General features: G+C 33.6%; 5 protein-coding genes across 9 annotated transcripts; 2 read left to right on the top strand and 3 right to left on the bottom strand.

The window, feature by feature from the left end:
* Nucleotides 1-93: 93 nt before the first annotated feature.
* On the bottom strand, nucleotides 94-2,220 carry LOC103874687 (microtubule-associated protein RP/EB family member 1B). The gene is made up of 8 exons (XM_009153124.3): nucleotides 1,883-2,220; nucleotides 1,463-1,531; nucleotides 1,305-1,391; nucleotides 1,104-1,210; nucleotides 888-1,024; nucleotides 731-807; nucleotides 527-640; nucleotides 94-443 (listed from the first exon to the last, which is right to left on the bottom strand). The coding sequence occupies exons 1-8, from the start codon at nucleotides 1,988-1,990 to the stop codon at nucleotides 291-293; spliced, it is 852 nt and encodes a 283-aa protein (XP_009151372.1). The 5' UTR covers nucleotides 1,991-2,220; the 3' UTR covers nucleotides 94-290.
* A 1,782-nt stretch (nucleotides 2,221-4,002) lies between these two features.
* LOC103874686 (HVA22-like protein b) lies at nucleotides 4,003-5,569 on the bottom strand. The gene is made up of 5 exons (XM_009153123.2): nucleotides 5,292-5,569; nucleotides 5,161-5,187; nucleotides 4,927-5,049; nucleotides 4,559-4,793; nucleotides 4,003-4,460 (listed from the first exon to the last, which is right to left on the bottom strand). The coding sequence occupies exons 1-5, from the start codon at nucleotides 5,351-5,353 to the stop codon at nucleotides 4,401-4,403; spliced, it is 507 nt and encodes a 168-aa protein (XP_009151371.1). The 5' UTR covers nucleotides 5,354-5,569; the 3' UTR covers nucleotides 4,003-4,400.
* A 190-nt stretch (nucleotides 5,570-5,759) lies between these two features.
* LOC103874685 (glutathione S-transferase U9) lies at nucleotides 5,760-6,865 on the top strand. The gene has a single exon (XM_009153122.3). It carries the CDS (start codon nucleotides 6,022-6,024, stop codon nucleotides 6,724-6,726), a length of 705 nt encoding a protein of 234 aa, XP_009151370.1. The 5' UTR covers nucleotides 5,760-6,021; the 3' UTR covers nucleotides 6,727-6,865.
* LOC108872310 (50S ribosomal protein L22, chloroplastic) lies at nucleotides 6,811-8,647 on the bottom strand. 5 transcript variants are annotated; one of them, XM_018659783.2, is made up of 7 exons: nucleotides 8,556-8,647; nucleotides 8,220-8,368; nucleotides 8,032-8,099; nucleotides 7,685-7,843; nucleotides 7,483-7,593; nucleotides 7,340-7,406; nucleotides 6,811-7,254 (listed from the first exon to the last, which is right to left on the bottom strand). In XM_018659783.2, the coding sequence occupies exons 2-7, from the start codon at nucleotides 8,344-8,346 to the stop codon at nucleotides 6,968-6,970; spliced, it is 819 nt and encodes a 272-aa protein (XP_018515299.1). In that variant the 5' UTR covers nucleotides 8,347-8,368; nucleotides 8,556-8,647; the 3' UTR covers nucleotides 6,811-6,967. The 5 variants fall into 5 exon arrangements, with proteins under 5 accessions (XP_018515299.1, XP_033128826.1, XP_033128823.1 ...); XM_033272935.1 differs by having other exon boundaries at nucleotides 8,032-8,089; nucleotides 8,219-8,368; nucleotides 8,439-8,604; XM_033272932.1 differs by having other exon boundaries at nucleotides 8,439-8,604.
* A 5,142-nt stretch (nucleotides 8,648-13,789) lies between these two features.
* Nucleotides 13,790-14,671, top strand: LOC103874850. Its single transcript, XM_009153278.1, has one exon. The coding sequence runs from the start codon at nucleotides 13,790-13,792 to the stop codon at nucleotides 14,669-14,671; it is 882 nt and encodes a 293-aa protein (XP_009151526.1).
* Nucleotides 14,672-15,168: the final 497 nt, after the last annotated feature.

The following is a 15,168-nucleotide window of genomic DNA, read 5'->3' as shown; positions in this document are numbered from 1 at the left end:
TTTTTTATACTTAGTGTTAAACACGAACTCTGCTAAATGCTAATAAATTATTATTTTTTTCCCATATATTTAGATGGACACAAAACACTGTGATACAAAGAAAAACCAAATTGGACCATCTTTTAAGCTAAGAAAGGAACAGAGTTTGGGATGTTTCATTTAAAACCGAATAACCGGTTAGGGTAAACTTGAGTATTGTGCAAACACTATCTTCTAAGACAAGGCAATGTATAGTCATTGTCCTCTACTTTGAAACTTGTTTTTTTTGTTGTTGTTAGAAATCACAACTTTTAAGTCTGAGTCCCTGCTTCGTCTTCTTCTTCGTTTCCTTCTTCTTCCTCAACCTCAATGCCTAGAGACTCGATTAGGCACTCTTGAGCTTCTTCGAGAGCAGATTCATTTGCATCTGTTGCATATAATATCTTCTTAACCGCTACAACAATCTGCACATATAACAAGTACATGTTATTCATGCTGATTTGAGTCCAAACTAAGGGGAACCAAGGAAATTGCTATTGACATTTACCGGAAGATCATCAAGTTCAGGAGTCTGACAGAGTATCTCTATATCCCTGAGCTTAGAGAAGTAAAAATCTCTTTCCTTTTCCAAGACATCTACCGAGACCTTGAGATCTTCAAGCTGGTTATATTGTGAAAGAATGTTTCATTACAGTTCCTTTTTTTTTTTCATTAACCTGAAGAAACAAGGGAATGATTAGAAGCCAATTACCTCCTTTGACAGAGCTTGCACTTCGGCCGACGAGTTGCTCCCACCTCCAATTGCATGTGATCTTGCTTGCTTTGGACCTAGCAGTTAAGAATTTTCGAACAAAGATTGAGAAAGTTAGAAACTGGACAGAGAGGGAAGCTAAGTTTAAATGGAATACCAGTTGGTTTGCTGGAAGCAGTGACTGTAGGAGTATGATGCGTATTGTTTGTTTGCAATGACTTTGAGACCTTACTAGACCCCTTGACGCTTTTCTCTTTGCCACCTCTCGATCTTCGTTCTACTGGATTGTAATTCCTACAATGATGAAACCAGTGGAAGTAAGACTTTTTTTGCTTTGATAATTCGAAGAGAAGGTAGCAAAAAGAATCCATACTCGTTCATAATGCCACCATTAATGGAATCGCAGAAACGTTTCAGCCATTGTAGAAACTCCAAGTTGTCTAGTGGTCTGCCTTTGACAAGCCTGTTGACTTCCAATGGCTGGATTGTAAGCGATAGACATATGTTGAAGGTATTAGCTCTCAGATGGGATCTTTATCACAAGCAAAATGTATGAATAAAGAATAAAAACTACCTTGGTGATTTTGAGTTTGGTGAAGACCTCTTGCATGACTTTGTAGTTTTGTATCATCTCGTACTCGTTCTTCGCCGCAAAATTAACCTGAGAAGTGGAAAGATTTAGAATGCTCTGCACACAAGAGAATGATGCCGATAAAAACTAATAAACATCACCTTGTGCATAGGCACAACTCCTGGAAAGGTCATGTCCAGCATTTGGCATTGAACAGCACCCGATGCAACCTACCAGAACAAACAATATGCCCAGTTAGATCATAAAACAAAAAGACCAATTACAAGAGTTATCAGTTGAAATCAAACAAGTAAAGAAAACATCTTAATAATCAAAGGCATACAAGTATCAAGCAGACAAATGTAGATCTTTATTACACAACATAAACTGCAAGTAACACTTGTTCTTTAAAGCTTAGCCAGAATGTAACTGCACCAGATCAACAATGCATACATCTCAAAAACCAATCTTCATAACCCACCACCGACAACATCAAAACAAAAGCGAAAGGCACGTCCTTTTTGATCAAATCGGCCATTGAAACACACATGCAGAAAGAAAGAATCAAGCTTTATCAATACCTCTTCGATGCGAGAGAGATTGAGGTGAAGGCGGTCATTGATCCAACCCAGAATCTCGTTTCGTCCAACGAAGTAAGCACTGTCCATCATTCCAATGTTCGTCGCCATCTCAAACGGAATAAAAGTAGCCTCCTCTGTTCTATTGGGAGAACTCAGATGCAATGCGATGATGGATGTATAATGTATTGATCGGATGAAAAAGAAAGAACTTTTCTTTGTATTTATAAAATAGAAATTTTTTGATTCGATCCGTTTTGGGGTTTTTGCTTGTTAGGAAGGAGAAACTGATGCAGAGATAAAGACGGTGAGCGAATGGAACAGCGAGAAAAGAGAAAATGTGACAAAATATTTCATTTTAAAACTTAATTTAGTCGTTACGATGTCTCTCGCGTGAACCCGTTTTTTCTAATTTTATTTCTTTATTTTACTTACAAGTATTGCTAAATATTTTTATTTATTATATAATATACTTTTGCGTGGTCAGAACTTATAAGCATAAGAAAATCTATGTGATTAAAATAAAGGAGTTGTAAATTATTAGATACACATCATATGATAGCTACAGAAAACTTATACATTAGATTGTTGATTAATAAAAAAAACTATGCTATTAGATTAATTTAGCGTTGAAAGACTTTATCATATTTTAAAACCAAAGAAAGAAAGAGGCATTTTTATTTTGTTGTACAGAGAAAGAGATGCATTAACTTGTTGGTTCGTTTCGGTTACAGCTAATGTCAGTTCACAGTTATGACGATGCTGGTTTTGGACTCTGTAATATGTAACGCCTTCACGTGGGGATGCCTTTCCCTAGTAGCAACATGGTTATAATATTATATATACTTTTTCTTTTATCAAAGTTAGACATGGATATTCGAGTTCCAATCGGATTTCGATTTTGTCCACTCGAATTTTGTTTTTTTAGATTTATCAAAATCACTCTCATTCGAATTTTAAAAAAGTTTGATCCGGAATCAGTTCGGATTCTATCGGATTCAGATATTAACGAGTTCGGGTCGGAGTTAGAATTTTTTTAAAAAACCGGTAAAACCCGATGTATTTTTGGTTCGGATCCCAATCGGTTCTTCGATTTAAAAGTACATAATTTGTACCTATTTAGTAACCAAAACATAAGTTAAATCGGTTCTTTGGTTGTAAAATACCTGATTTGTACTTATTTTCTAATCAAAACATAAGTAAAATTGATTCAAAAATAAGAAAGAAACATCAAAACATTCAAAATCAAACGAAAGATAAACATAACTATTGATAGAAGAAAACCAAATAAATGAAAGCATAAAATGAAAACCATGTTCTCATGAAATGAAAAATATTATTCAAGCAAAACCAAAATCTAAAAACTTCAAGCTTCAATCGTCATATTCAACTATCAATCTTCATATAACAGATAATTATTTTAGATGTTCAATAATATTTTAGTGTATTTTGGATATATATTAGAAACTGACACATTTAGTATAAATTCTTTTTTGGAATTTTAAATGCTTCGGATTCTATAGGATGATATCCATTTAGATTCAGATTCGAATAGTATTCATAATCCAAAATATTTAAAATAAGATCTATTCGGTATTTATGTTGGCGGATCGGTTCGAATTTATATTTATTTTTATCGAATCGGATTCTGTTCAAATTTTCGGATTCGGTCTATTTGTCCAGTCCTAGTCAAGGTAATAATATTGTACATTTCTACAAAAGCATATGTCTGTCTTTATTTTTTTTTCTTCGCAACTTAGATCTTTCCGGTGAAATCTCAAAATTTACTTTTGCACATCTCCCATGTATGTATAAAGTCAAGACCAGTCTACACCATAAGCAAAAAATCTAGTGTCTAAAACATTTTAAACTGCATTTCATATTTTATTTTAAAATAGTCAAAAATAAGATTTTTAACAAAAAAAATAAAATATTTTGGGAATGCAATTAGAACTTCATGATTTTATATTTTGTTTATTATATATTTTATTTCTCATTCTATTTTAAAGTAAAAATGAAATAGGGTTAAAAATGCTATTAAAAATTCATGAAGCCTCTGAGTCAAGTTCGGTGATTTGATATTGTAACGTATTCTCTAAGAGTGTCATTTTAAAGCTTTTTTCCTGTTATATAAAAAATATCATTTTAGATTTTTAGTTTTTACTTACTTTCAATTAAATATTAATTGTAAAATAAAATGTTTTAATAAATAAATATATTTATCTTAAATATTATTGATCTATTTATTGGTCAATTAAATATAATTAATAAAAACATAAATACATTTCAATCATTTTTTTTATTTTCTTAATATGTGTGTAAAGTGTGTAAGTAGCATTTATAATGAAACGAAAGGAGTAACAAATATAAATTAACCATGCATTTAATTTAACAATTTTTATCTTGATACTAAAATTTTATTAACCGGTAACAACAACTCGATAATAACCGGAGAGAAAAAAGAGAGGAAATACGTGGGTAACGATGTTAAGCTAAAACGGGTCAGAAGTAGCTTTGGTAGCTAGTAGACATATGTATCATCAAAGGCCGAGTGACCAACATATTTGGCTGATGTATCCACCTGAAGATATCAACAATAATCAACAAATTAAACTGTCTCTCGAGATCGAACATGTAGGTCACAAACCAGGTTTTCGAGAGAATTTAGAGAGGTCATACCGAGCTCACACGCTTTTCCGTAGGCTCACCAGAATCGTTTACCGGAGTGAATTTCCCAGCAGCTGCTGGTAAGTCATCTTCGTCCTTCTTAGCGGGTACATACCATATATTAACACTATGTGGGCGTAAAAGGAATGAACGAACATAGTTCTCGTAAACATAAGCAGCACTGCTCAAGCCCGGTAACACCAACCAAGAAATTAGTGCTAGCTTGGCGTATGGCCATATCGGGATCCTGATATTATACCATAAACCTCGAAAACTTTCATTAGTCCATTGTAAAAGAAGAAACTTGCACACTACCAAAAGTGAGTCCTTAGACTCTTTAAAAGGATGTGGATGCCTCTTTAGACTACTTTTGAACTTACCGTTTGATGAGTCCGTAGAAAGTGAGTTCAAAGAGATTGATAAGTGAATAAAGAGCCCAATAAGTGAGCCATTGCTTGTCGTCTCCATGAGCTCCCGACTCTATTGCCCTCACTGATGTGTATCTGAATTCAAGTATAGACCGGTAATGACTTACTTTAAGTGAAACACGTATTTTGAGATTTGACAAACTCTAAGTGGAGTAAATTAGATGGAGAAAGTTAGATTAGACTTACAGAGGATAAACCAAGCTAATAATAGGTCTGCACACACCAACACATGCAACAAAAATAGAAAGGAATCAAATCAATGGGACAACTAAAACGAGAAAATAGCTACGCTATGTGTTAGTTATTATTCATTTTACCCAGCGATAACGTCGAAGTTCTTAAAGATGACCTTCACCAAACTTCCAATACCGGAACTCATTTTTGCCGCCGACTTTTGATTGTTTCTTTTTGCTTTGTTTGTTTGTATTGTTTTCTGGACAAGAGAATGCTCTCATTCTCATATGAAGGAAGTTGGGCTAGAGACACGTGTCCATGGCTGTGGGAGGAGTCGACACAAGGTTGAGCCACGTGGCTTGATTTGGAAGCCTAGCTTAGTTAGTCATGGCTGGTTTTTAATTTGGTATGACCGTTCGTTTTTCATCACTTCGCTATTTAGGTGGATTTCAATTGGGAAGTCGTGTCGTTAATATTTTATTTTTTAACGTTAGTGAAACTAAAGTAACGATGAACATCATACAAAATTAATGCAAAAAATAGAGATGATTTCTTGTAAAAAAAATATTGAAGAAAAAAACTCAAAACATTAGTGAAACACATATAGAACTTCTGTATTATAATACAAGACTACTTGCAAAAGTTTTATTTTGTTTTTGTCAATGTTTCTTTTTTTTTTGTCAATGTTTCTAAACTATGTACATTGAAAGAAAAAAGGAAGCAAAATCAACCAAGCAAAGTATGAGATTGATGGACAAGGTTCTTTGACTGATCTATATATTAATGCTTTTGTCTTTATCCTTTTTTTTCCCACGTGGTTTAGCCTATAAACTCCATGATTGAAGCAATACTCGGATCCAAAAGAAAAACAAAATGGAAGACGAAACTGAGAACAAAGTGATACTCCATGGAACGTTCATGAGTCCTTACAGCAAAAGGGTTGAGTTAGCCCTCAAGCTTAAATCCATACCTTACCTATTCGTTCAAGAAGATCTCCATAACAAGAGCCAAACCCTTCTCCAGCACAACCCGGTTCACAAGAAGGTTCCGGTTCTCCTCCACAAAGGTAAACCGATCTCTGAATCCTTGTTTATCATAGAATACATCGACGAAACCTGGAGAAACGGTCCACAACTTTTGCCTCAAGACCCTTACAGAAGATCTAAAGTCCGGTTTTGGGCTAGCTACATCCAGTTACATCTTTTCGATGTGGTGATGAAAGTGGTCAAAAGCGAAGGAGAAGAGCAAGAGATAGCTCTCACAGAGGTGAAGGAGAAGCTGAGCATCATAGAGAAAGAAGGGCTCAAGGAGATTTTCTCGGATACTAATGGTAAACCGACCGTGACAGACGAGACCATGAGCCTAGTTGACATTGTGATGTGCACTTTGCTAAGCCCTTACAAGGCACACGAAGAAGTTTTGGGTTTGAAGATCGTCGACCCAGAGACACTTCCTGGTGTCTATTGTTGGCTCAATGCTATTAACGAAACCGATGTGGTCAAAGATCTAAGTCCTCCTTATGAACAAGTCCTAGAGATTCTTAGGACTTTCAGACAGATGTCTCTCTCTCGTTCCTAGGTTCTGCATCGTTTGTGTTGTTTGATGTAAGTTTCGTTTATCTGAAATTTGGATTTGAAAGTAACGTCTCCTAGTCATTGTACCTTAATCCGTTCTTGCAACACTTTATTGAATGCAAATAATAAACCGATCCTATTAAGTACCAGTACAATGTCAAACCAAAAACAAACAAGAAGGTGCAAAGAAGACACTAGTCATTGTACCTTTCATCCGTTCTTGTAACCATTGAGGAATAAAGACACTAACGAGATGGCACCAACTCTGAGGAACGATGATTGGCTTTAGTGCCTCTGCGGTTCCAAATTGGAGTTGTCTCGATGAGCTTGTGAGGGTTAAGCCGCCTCTCCCGCTTGGTTAGCTTCCTAAAGTTGTGAACCTTGAGCTTGGCAATCTCAGCTTCTTCCTCTGGAGTCGTCTCTCTAACTATGACAGTTAGACGACATTCGGGTCTTATCATCAACCCGCATTTTCCTTTTCCATGGATAGATATCCTCTTCTTGAAGAGTCCCTTCCCAACAAACGCTTCCGCTGCATCACATATCAAAGGCTTAAGACAAATAAATCTTTCCTTAATGCAGCAAACATAGAAGAAATCAAAGGGTCCGGTACATACCAATGATGAGACGGTCATGATCTAGTCCATGGTTATGAGAAGCATTTGCTCGGGCAGCATGGATAACCTGTATGACAATAATGGGTTCAATTTGTACTAACAGAAACGAGATGTCTGTTTCAAACTGAGATCTGAGAGATTACCCGGTACACGGTAAGGGAAGCCCGTTTAACTGTGACCTGAAGTTGCATCAGAGCATCTTCAACACGCATACCACGTACTAGTGCTGCAACTAGGTTGACCTTTTTAGGACTCTGAAACAAGCAAACAAGATTGGTAACCAAAACGAAAAATGAAACAGATCATGTGGAAAGAGGTTTCTGTTAGGAGTCAGAGAACACACACCTGCTTGATGGCCTTGAGTACAGCCTGCACTTTCTTACGCTTTGGGATAACCTTCTGCTCTTCTTCTTCTTCTTTTCCAGAACCCAACAGAGCTGGAGATGACAAAGGTGATGACACAGGTTCTTCACCAGCATTCAGTTTTCTTGAGGTCGAAATTCCCTGAAAGCACAGAACAGGATCTCATCATGACTTCCATACTCAAAAGATAATAGAAACTGGCATCCCACTAGCACACTCTTAACTTCCCCTATTTCAATATCCTAAATCGTTCAAATGTGGAACTGCAGCAACATAAATTTGCAAACCTATCAACAAATGAAGAAGTGGGAGAGCGGAGAATGCATTACCACTTGCTGTAGATAATGATGCAGTGGTGTTGAGGAGTAGGTTGGTCTCAGGAGACCCTGCAAGTAACCTGAATCACCATCACCCACTCAACTCAAACGAAACACAAACACATACCATAACATATCACACATGGGCATTTGAAAGATGCATAAAGAACACATGGATTCAGAAGAGAAAAAGGATTCACATTTTGAGAAAGGGGATTCCAAACTCTGAGCTAAAGAAGAGTAATTGGCTGTAGAAACGTTACTGTTGGTCGTCACTCTTCTAGCAATTTGACGAATTAACTGTAGATTCCTCTGCCAACCCACCATTGTTTTACAGCGTATACCTCTTCTGTAAATCAGAAAGAAAGATGAAAACTTTGGTCATCTAAACCCAAATACAGGGCTCCTGAGCAGAACACCTGAAATGAGTGTTTCTAAGTCACAGCAGAGAGACCAGACCATCCGGATCTTTCCGATCAAATCCTGAATCATTCTAACTGAAAATTTCTAGCTAGGGTTTGTCAATCGGAGCTAACCTGTGATGAGCGATTCACAGAGAGAGACAGAGCTCGAGGAGGCTTTCAACGACGGTGAAACATGTTTTTCGTTATTATGAGCTTTGTTTCTTAATGGGCTCTACCCGAATTCGTTTCTGGTACGCTGGCCCATCTGGTTTAGTTTTATTTTGAGAGATTTGGTTTATCTCGGTTTGGGTTGGGTTGGATTGCCTCTTGTTTTACCGTAAAACGACTACTTACTGACCACTGACCCCTCCTCCTTCAATCTTTCTTGTCTGTAAAATTGGACCCCATATTGCCTGCTATCGCGTTTTTGTTTCTATTATTAGATACAATTTATTTAACACATTAAATTTGCTTGTGAGATTATGGTAACTCTTGAAAGCAACAAATGAACTATATTTTTATTTTTCATCTTCTACCCTTATCTTGACTAATGCCAACAAATAATCTTCCGTTTTTCCTTCATTTTATCGATAAGATGTTGATTTGTTCAATCTAACTCATTATATGAAATGATTATGTCATATGACTATTGTGCATGGATCCTTTGCTTAGGATCTAGATTGCTTGCCAATCTGATTCCGAGTGATGAAAATTGTAAGATATTGAACGGAATACAAAAGAAACTAAATGACATTGGAAACAGAAAAAATATGGAGAGATCATCACTTACATTTTGTCAGACATTTTAAAAAAATCCTAAATAGGTTACTTAACCATTATCGGAGAGACTATTATGCAGTTATTACCGAGTACGTTTTGTCTTGTTAAAATTTTGGGACGTCCAAAAGTAACTCTTCACTTAACCATCATCAAAAAGTCTTCATTGGTGACATGAGTTAAACTTCATTAAATTTGAGTCAGGAGTAACTCATAAATGTTACCCGACATGAATTACTTTTAACTTTTTGAGTTAATAATGTATGAGTTAGAATATGTTATGTTTGAGTTACAATTTTGAACTAGCCCCTTTAGTAAATTGGACAATTCAAGTCATAACCCAGCATCAAACAAATTCTCATGTATTATAAGTTGAGTTAGTATTTTTTGCAGTTAAATTACGACTAGGTGACTTTTCCGTGCGCGTGCACGGATAAAAATATTAAAAAAATAAATATATTATAAATTAATTAATGTTTAAGTTTTTACTTTAATTATTTCGTAATTTATATGTATGATTTTTGATTAATATTTTGTTATTTTCATTAAATATGTGCTTTTCATTTATAATATCTAATCAATTTGATTATTATTTGGATATATTATAACATAATTTGACTATTTTTATTGTTCTAAATAGATAAAATTTGGTTAATAATTTTGCGTATAAAATTTTGGATTGTTTAAGTTATGTACTTTGTAAGTTATATTGAGTTACATATATTTCTTCAAATATATGTACAACTACTTTTGATTTTAGTTTAACAAAATTTGATAGATTTTATTTATTACAGTATTTCAGTTCTTCATCATAAATATCTAACTATACTTTAATAAAATTTTAAAACCTCATGAACAGATAGATATCTACAAAGTAATTTTTTTCTGTAAATTTTAAATAACCGTATACTTTAAATGTATAAAAAATAAATTAAAAATTCTTCTAAATAATATTAACCATAACAGTTCATATTGGTTTATGTATTCTTATTAAATGTATATTAGGTTGTATAAATATATTAAACTTTTCAATAAAAAGGAAAAACATATTAAGCCTGACAGAAACTTTAGTGCTATATTAGGTTTGATTATAGTTTGCATATTTGTATTTATAATGTATTTTGGTAAAACAAAATTGCAAATGAAAAGTAAAAAATTCGCAAAAACAATTATGCAAAAATGAAGAAAAATATCAATTATAGCATCTATGAAATATTCTAGTTCATCAAAGATATCCTAGTTTATGTTATTTAGATTACTTTTTTAATAAGCTAGGAAAATTTATTGATAAAATTAAAATAATTTATTATTGGTAAAAGAGATGTTTATTTCACATTAATATGAAGATTGTTTTTTGTGAACTTTCCTTTTTTTATAAAATCACATTATATATAGTATAAATTTTCCTAAAATATGTTCTTTCTTTTTTTGTAAAATATTTTTTATTTACTCTTTTAATATTTCGTTTTTATTATATATTTCATTTTGAAAAATAAATAAAAAATACTAAGATTGAAAAATCAAAAACAAATAAGGAAAAAGGGAAAATACTTAAAATAAGGAAATTGACAATATTATTAAAAAAAACATCAATAATGACAATTATAATTATAATTAATCAATTCATTAAGAATATCATTGTAAATCAACTACTGTGAGAGTTAACGTGAACGCGACACGTAGGAAATTGACTTCTCAAATAATATTATAGAAGTTACTTCTGATTTATTATAAGTTAAGTTCTTTTATTGCACTACCACTCTGTTTCACGTCACTTTCATTAGGTAGTAAAAAAATTCGAAAAATAATTTGTATAGTTATTAACTACTTTGTCAAAGATTTTTATAAACTTTCTTATTGTTAATCAAATTATTTCTATAAAATTTAATTGTTAATTCTGTTTAGTAACTAAAACTTTACATATATAAATTCTCTTTAAATATATACATATATACATATTTTATCATATAAACATAAATATATTTTCTTAAGTTTTAATTTTTCTAAACTATTTGATTTAGTATATAATAAATGTTATTATTTCTGATATTTATAAATTTTTATTACAATTTATACATACTGCGACTTATAAATATCAAAAATATTATCAAATCAGTCATTTTTAAAAGATATGAACTCATATTTATACATAAACTAACTACATATATCTATAGTTTCTACCCTATAATTTATACCGCAAGTTACATCGAATTATATAATGTTTAGTCGTTTATGATAACTCAAAGCTAATACAACAAGTCACCAATTGGAGAGACTATATAAGCAGTTATTACTGAGTAGGTTTTGTCTTATTAAAATTTTGGGCGGATAAGACGACACCTACAAATGTCCTCTGCATATAGGCCATGCACGAACGAGTTGCTAATGTGATGAATGCGTGATAAGAAAGAAAAAAAAACTATGTTTACTAGCTATGAACAAAAAAACAAGTTTACAATAGATTAACTAGCTATGAAAGTTTTGCTAACTAGGTTTGCTATATCTAACTGTTCTTCCTCATACAATCACGAGACCTGTGTAAAACAATAAGAGAATCAAAAGCGTTGATAGATCATTTAAAAGGAGTTTGTATGAAAAAAATAACATGAGAAGCTTTGAACTTGTTGGAAGACATGTTTTATAGTTTTACTACAGAGAAAAGTATACGGCTGCAACTGGATGCACATATTTTAGAATATAATTATGTGGAATGAGTTATTCATGAAGATTCCACAAAAATGTTACCATTAGAGATGAATTAAAAATAAAATGCAAGAAATAGAATATAATGAAATATGTGAAATGCAATGGAATGTAGTTGAAAAACATTCAGCAAAAAAAAATCTCGTGAATGTAAGGAATGAAAGGAATGAAAAATAAAATAAGAATTTTATATTAATTAGAGCTTTTATTTAATTCAAAATAAATCTATTTTCATTCCACTACATTCATGCAAATAACTACCATTCATGTTGAGTAGATACTTATATTTCCATTCTATTTATTTTTATAACTGCCACTGTTCCATTTACTCATATTCCATTTTTTTTTAATTCATCATATTCCTCATATTTCTGTAACTTAAAACCAGTTGCAGCCGACATTCATATTTTGAAAAAACCTTAACACGACTTGATGCTACATGAGAGTATAAAGATTCGTTCGATTTATTTTACAAAAAAAAAAAAAAGATTCGTTCGATTTCATTAGTTTACTTCGGAACTATAGATAATATATTTAGAACACATTATATAATCAGCAAATTTTAATTTGTGACGACCCCTGAGAAATAAAAATATGCAAAGATAGATAGATATACTCCAGTAACTCCACTATACATGCATCTCTTAGTTCGAAGTTAAATTAGCACTTATCTTCTAATCAACTGTACTAGCTTCTGAATATTTCAAGCAATGTACCTATGCATTACTGAATTTCAATGAATCGCGTGTGTTATACAAATTCTCCAAATTAAAATTTCTCGTTAATTTATTTAACTTATATATAAAGCTGTTGTTATGGATCTGTATGGACTATGGACAGGTCACATAATATAAATTTTCCAAGTACGAAGTTCTGCATATATATGATTTTATTATAGGCTTATAGCTATATGGTCCCAATATTATGTGTTGATAGTGGATCATATCTTGCCGAACCTAGCACTCTTATTGAGTCCGACCATCTTCATTGATAATAAGGAAACAAACTAACTTTTTTTTTTGTAAAAAAAATGGATTAAGCTCGGGTTTATTAAAGACACAAACCTAACCCCCAGGTGGGAGGTAGCCCACAGATAGACCATTTCTCGGGTATTCAAATGGGTCGAAATGCAGTAGTCCATATCCGTCTAGAGTGATCAGGAAAATGTAACTTAGTGTCACATGACAGGTAGATCGAACCTGAAATATGGTGACATTCCAAATACTTTCCCTTATCACTTGACCACAAGCTTCCGGTCAGCAGCATCAACAACAACACAACAAACTAACTTCTCCTAACTATTAAGGCAAATTTTATTTCTATGTTTTGATTGCTATAGGTGTATTATACAAGACAACTCTTTTCCGTATTTCAACAAAATGAAAGTATGAGAGTGTTTGTTACTGCTTCGAAGTACGATGCTACGGTAAGACCCGGTTCGATTACCGGCTGGTACATTGTTTCTGAGAAATGAAGAAAACGGCTTGCCGATGGTTGGATCCGTTGCGTTAAATCTGTTTTTAACATTTCAACCAAAAAAATGTTCGACGCAAAGTAAACCAATTGTTAAAAACTTAAAACCAATATGAAAAAGGGTTTATAACCAATTCTACCATCGAAACATATTCGCTATAAAACCATAGGTTACTCTAAGTACGTCAACTCATTTTAAAGTAAACCCCTACGAGTATTTTACACAACGCAATATAGTATGTACGTATGAACTCTCTTTTTCGGGAACTTGAAAATCAATATAGTAACGCAGTTTAAAGCTGATATGGAGAATTCTCTCAGCAGATACTCTCTGGGTTAATTGGATAAAGGCATACTTGATTAGGAAGGGATCATTATGGTCAATTAAAGAAACAACTCAAGCAGGCTCTTGGATGTGGAAGAAAATTTTAAAGTGCAGAGAAGTGGCGAAGCAGTTGTACAGGGTAGAAGTAAAGAATGGGAAGAAGACCTCTTTTTGGAATGAGTCGTGGTCGCAGTTGGGTTGTCTGAAAGATCTGTTAAGTGATAGAGGTTATATGGTATTGGGAATCTCGGTAAATGCAAGAGTGGAAGAGTGCATCAGACACAGAAGAAGGTTCCATCGATTTCCAATTTTTAACCAAGTGGAAGCTGAGATAGAAAGATTCAAATCCAATCTAATGGATGAAGAGGATGTTTCATTATGGAGGAATAGTAAGGGAGCTTATAGGAACTCTTTCTCAGCTAAGGAGACTTGGCAAGTGATAAGGATGAAATATCAGAGCTGCTACTGGCATAAGATGGTTTGGTTTAAGCATGCAACGCCAAAATTCTCCTTTATTCTATGGACAGCAATGCATGAAAGACTCCCTACTGGAGAAAGAATGAGTAGATGGAGTGGAAGTGTTAATACGGCTTGTGTGCTCTGTCAAGATCCGCATGAGACGTTGTCTCATTTATTTTTTGATTGCCCATATTCTTCTCAGTTATGGGAGGCTTTGATGAAGGGAGTTATGGATAGGCAATACACATCGAGCTGGAGAGGTATAATACGTTTGGCGTTGGATCATTCCCTGGGGAAGATCAAGCTATTTACGGTGAGATATGGTTTTCAATCAGCAGTATACTCCATTTGGAGGGAGAGAAACAGGAGAAGGCATGGAGAAACATCCTCGCCGGTGAGTTTGTTGATCAGAATGATTGACAAAAACATGAGGAATAAATTCTCCATAATAAGGAAGAAGGGAGATAAAGAGTTTGAAGAAGGGATGAGCTATTGGTTTAGTACAAGATGAGCTTATAGAAATATGGAGTTGGTTGTTTCTTATGGACGACAGAAGGGGTGATAAGGATTGAAGGAGTGAGCTTGATTCTAATCTACCATGTTCTGATTGAGGAAAGTTAGTAGGAGGGAGGGTTAAACATCCAGTAGGAGTGAGGGCTGGCTACCTAGTAGGAGTGAGAGCTAGGTTGATTTGTGATCAAGAGGTCCAGTAGGAGTGAGTGCTGGACATCCAGTAAGAGTGAGAGCTGGCTGCCTAGTAGGAGTGAGTGCTAGGTTGATTTGTGAAGATTGACAAGGGATGAGAAGCTTGATGAGTTGAAGGGAAAGCCTCTTTCTTTCTAGTTGGTTTTATTCGAATTTGTATAGAAAATATTAGGAAATGTCACACATAGTTGTAACAAGGTATTTTCTTTTTGAATTAAATTTAACATTCAATTCAAAAAAAAAAAAAAAAAAAAAATAACTACGTAACTACAGTCATAATGTGAACAAATTCAACTGAGAATT

This window comes from Brassica rapa, chromosome A06 (assembly GCF_000309985.2).
Source record: "Brassica rapa cultivar Chiifu-401-42 chromosome A06, CAAS_Brap_v3.01, whole genome shotgun sequence".
Taxonomy (NCBI): Eukaryota; Viridiplantae; Streptophyta; class Magnoliopsida; order Brassicales; family Brassicaceae; genus Brassica; species Brassica rapa.
Note: the sequence above shows the minus strand (reverse complement) of the source record. Positions and strands in the feature narration are given on the sequence as shown.

Coding starts and splice junctions, on each gene's coding strand:
- LOC103874687 (XM_009153124.3), bottom strand. CDS start 1,990: ATGGCGACGAACATTGGAATGATGGACAGTGCTTACTTCGTTGGACGA. Junction 1,532..1,882: donor ATCTCTCTCGCATCGAAGAG/GTATTGATAAAG, acceptor TTGTTCTGGTAG/GTTGCATCGGGTGCTGTTCA. Junction 1,211..1,304: donor CCAAACTCAAAATCACCAAG/GTAGTTTTTATT, acceptor CTTACAATCCAG/CCATTGGAAGTCAACAGGCT.
- LOC103874686 (XM_009153123.2), bottom strand. CDS start 5,353: ATGAGTTCCGGTATTGGAAGTTTGGTGAAGGTCATCTTTAAGAACTTC. Junction 5,050..5,160: donor ATTAGCTTGGTTTATCCTCT/GTAAGTCTAATC, acceptor ACTTGAATTCAG/ATACACATCAGTGAGGGCAA. Junction 4,461..4,558: donor CGGAAAAGCGTGTGAGCTCG/GTATGACCTCTC, acceptor TGATATCTTCAG/GTGGATACATCAGCCAAATA.
- LOC103874685 (XM_009153122.3), top strand. CDS start 6,022: ATGGAAGACGAAACTGAGAACAAAGTGATACTCCATGGAACGTTCATG.
- LOC108872310 (XM_018659783.2), bottom strand. CDS start 8,346: ATGGTGGGTTGGCAGAGGAATCTACAGTTAATTCGTCAAATTGCTAGA. Junction 8,100..8,219: donor GGAATCCCCTTTCTCAAAAT/GTGAATCCTTTT, acceptor ATGGTGATTCAG/GTTACTTGCAGGGTCTCCTG. Junction 7,407..7,482: donor CTTCCCTTACCGTGTACCGG/GTAATCTCTCAG, acceptor ATTGTCATACAG/GTTATCCATGCTGCCCGAGC.
- LOC103874850 (XM_009153278.1), top strand. CDS start 13,790: ATGTGGAAGAAAATTTTAAAGTGCAGAGAAGTGGCGAAGCAGTTGTAC.